This window comes from Hipposideros armiger, unplaced genomic scaffold (genome assembly GCF_001890085.2).
Source record: "Hipposideros armiger isolate ML-2016 unplaced genomic scaffold, ASM189008v1 scaffold_17, whole genome shotgun sequence".
NCBI classification, from domain to species: Eukaryota; Metazoa; Chordata; class Mammalia; order Chiroptera; family Hipposideridae; genus Hipposideros; species Hipposideros armiger.
The window spans coordinates 6,072,150-6,075,561 of NW_017731367.1; the positions used below are offsets into that span (position 1 = coordinate 6,072,150).

The 3,412-nt window shown below is 55.5% G+C and overlaps 1 protein-coding gene across 1 annotated transcript in view; it reads right to left on the minus strand.

Moving 5' to 3' along the window:
• PER2 (period circadian regulator 2) overlaps positions 1-2,955 on the minus strand; it is a 33,921-nt gene extending 30,966 nt beyond the window's left edge. The window contains exons 1-2 of the mRNA XM_019630102.1: positions 2,677-2,955; positions 898-976 (exon numbers count right to left, since the gene is read on the minus strand). Coding sequence (XP_019485647.1) covers positions 898-976; positions 2,677-2,773 — 176 coding nt within the window. The 5' untranslated portion in view covers positions 2,774-2,955. The remainder of the gene's footprint in view (positions 1-897; positions 977-2,676) is intronic.
• Between the last annotated feature and the right edge of the window lie 457 nt (positions 2,956-3,412).

The following is a 3,412-nucleotide window of genomic DNA, read 5'->3' on the forward strand; positions in this document are numbered from 1 at the left end:
CTGCACCTGAAAGCTGTTTCTCTGTCGTTCTGAGCAGCCTGGGGCTGGAGGCTGCTAATCCCTGGCCGCCTGAGAGCAGAACTTCCCCAGGAGGCCCGGTGGCCTGCACCAGGGGTGGGCAGTGGGACGTGGGGGGACCCAAGTCTCAACAGTGCCTGGGGAGGCGCCCTGGGCTGCTTCTGGAAAGCGCAGCATACTGGCTGGAGCTTCTCGGTCTCCCTCCAGCGTGCCCTCTGAGCAGACTTCTCCCGACCACTGCCCGCAGCCTGGAGCATGTCTGGTCTCCATGTATCAGCGCAGGAGGGGCTGGGGAAGGCCCCCCAGGGCCCTGGTCCAATGCCAGCTAATCCAGAACCCGCTCAGAACGTTATGCTCCCCCAGCTGCAGCACCCTGGGTGGGACACCCAGAAAGGGGTGCTGGGCAGAGGGATGGAGGTGACGCCTCCCTGTGGCACGCGGCAGCAGGTGCACTTCTGCTGGGATCCTGCCAATGGTGTCCCAGCTTTAATCCTACACTGTCCCAGGCACACAGTCCCAGTCGTACCATTCTTTACGCATGTGTCCAATTTTTGAAATGAGTTTAAACAGGCTAATAAAGACAGGCTCAGCTGGAACGATTACCCAGAAGACCCATTCACACCATGTGTGCATCTCAGGAGGTGTCTAGTGTAATGCCGTAATTATCTCCTTGCCTAAACAGTTACACATTTTGGTGGCTATCACACGACATGCAGGCTTAGCTTCAGCTCAACAACTTCAACAAGCAGGAACATGCACTGGGCCTGACTCAGTTACAAAGTAGCTGCCGAGACAGTGACGACAGAGGGTGCAGATTGGCCCCAAGACAAGCAATGCATGAGGCGCGTGTGGCAGCGGGGACAGTGCCACGTGGCTTACCTTTCGTCCACGTCCTGGAACAAACAATTTGGTGTGTGTGTGGTGGTAAAAATTCTCTTTTCAGGAGGAATTCGAGGGGCTGAAAGAAGAGAATTTTGCACATTTCTGATTCTGAGAAATGCATACTTAATGTGGTTACATTACCACCACTAGAGACACCATGTGTCTTTAGTGAGGGGAGCCCAGAAAGGTTAAAAAGTCAGCTCTGAACAACCACTCATCACAAAGGGAGCACTGTGCCCAAGGACCACTGGCCAGCCTGTCAGCTTCTCTGTGGACCAGTTTGCAGCTAGAAAGCCAGGCATCCACGTTCACAGAGCCACATGTGGCGTTGGCAAGCTCCTGCAGGAAGGCATCTCCGTGGCTTGTAACATCCAACAAGATGAGCTGAACTAACTCTTTTCCAAACGTGAGTTAGTTATTTGGATTCAAACTTGTCAGCAGATGTCACTGCCTTGGGACTTCAGTTTCTAAGGTGGGCAAAGGTAATTTGCATAGAGAAAATCCTATAGCCAGAATTTTCCTCAACTTCCAAATTCATGGACAAAACATTCAGAATTCCAAAATGTTTCCTTCTTGAAGGTGACTCTGCTCATTAGGGACAACAACTTGCTGAAATCTAAGTAACCCTCTAAATCTTTATGAACTATTTGGAAGAGAATATCCTATATGCAGGAACCCACTGACTATCTGAAAGAAAGCCACATACCTAAAACATTTCTACCACTTAAAAAAGTGCCTTTTTGGAAAAGCCATCACTAGGGCCAGCCGAGTGGCTCAGTTGGTTAAGAGTTCGCTCAAGAGTGTGAGCTCTGAGCAACAGCGGTTCAAGTCCCGGCCTGAGCTGAGCAGCCGCTGAGCTGCCAACAGGTGGCAGGATGGCTCAGCTTAAAAAAAAATGGAAAAGCCATCACTAACCACTGAGAGAAGATTAATTGAACACGGACTAGATTGGACCCCAGTGGCTCAGCAGTTAAGATGGTGCCTGCTGTCAGAGAATTCTGAAACCATGTGACTGGCTGAGTTGCCATGGTGAGGACCTGCTGGCCAGCGCCGTGGCCGGTACGAGGGCTGTGTCACAAGGCAGTTTAGTAGGAGGGGTCGCTCAAAGATACTATTAGGGTGGCCAAGTGTCTTGGGACCTTTGGGCTTCAAGGGAAGAACCAGATTTTGGGTTTTACTGGGGGGAGAGGGTGGCCTGAGGAGCTAGCAGGACCGGGAGGGGTCACCGGGTAAGGAGAGCCTTCATGATGACGGGCAGAGGCCAGCCTGGCTGCAGAAGCCAGTACGTGTGGGGCGGGTGGGAGGTCCAGGAGGGGGCAGGGTGGGCCACGGCGGGGAGCGAGGAATGCCCAGCACTTTATTTCTTTGGGGATGTGGACGGTTTGGGTTCTGAGCACTTCAGAGGGGCCAACTGGGGCTGAGGCCTGGGGGTGCGTAAGGCTGGGAGGGCCCTGGGTCCTGGACTGTCAGACCTATTCTCACTACGTGGATGGTAGGCAGTAGCCAGGGGAGGGGAAGGGCACCCGTGGTCACAGTGATGGCCCAGATGTGGGTGAGTGATGCCAGCGTGCAGCCCTACTAACTGCATGAGGAGGTGGCCTGGTAGGGGCCCCATGGAGCGCCAGAGGACAAGGGTGGCTATGCCTTCCGTCTCCAGGGAGGTGGAGACTGTGCCCAAGGCTGGGTGATAGGCCTGGCTGGAATCAGCCTTACAGATGTTGTGTCTGAAACAAGGGAGCAGTGAGGGACCCGCGGAGCCTGTGCGCTGGCCGTTACCTTCGTAGCCCGAGTGCACCCTCTCTGCCAGCAGCACGCAGCACAGCTGGCTCTCAGCGCCCTGCCGGCCTGGCACCTTCACCAGGTAAGGCGTCATGCGGAACGGGTGGTAGCGGACGTGCTCGTGGTTCTTCCCGACACTGCAGAGGAGGCGTGGTTAGAGGCTGGGCCTCTCTCGGAAGGGGTCGTCCTCGTGGGTGGTTCCCTTGCCCCCACAGCTGGCGGTCAAATCTCAGCAGCCCTCCCCTGTTGTACAGCTGCCCACGGACAGCGGTCTCTGCCACTGCCCCGCCCGTGGAGCTGGGCCCACAGCCCTGCTCCTTCTGTCCCCTCCCTCAGATTTCTGGTGACAGCAAAGGCTAAGTCACAGAGTCACAGCCCTGAGCAGTGTGCATTTTAACTGGGGAAAGGGCTGCTGCTCCAACAGTGGGGGCCTNTCTGCAAGGCTGAGAGGGCACCAGCCATCTAAGAAGCTGGGGCCTGTCGCATCTCCCTCCATGTGTCCCATTCTTCCCTCTGGGCTCCCCTGGGGGCCAGGGATGGGAGGAAAGGAAGGTTTATGATCTGGAGCCTGCAGGCAAATGAAGCTGCCAGTTTTCAAAGTCGAGCCCACATTCAGGAATTCCTACGTCCAGCCACTTCTTTCCCCCTCCTTGACAAGGTGTGTGTGCAACTGCCTCAGACACAGATGCAAACCGGGGCAAATACCAAGGTCATCGGGACAAGCCTTCCCACA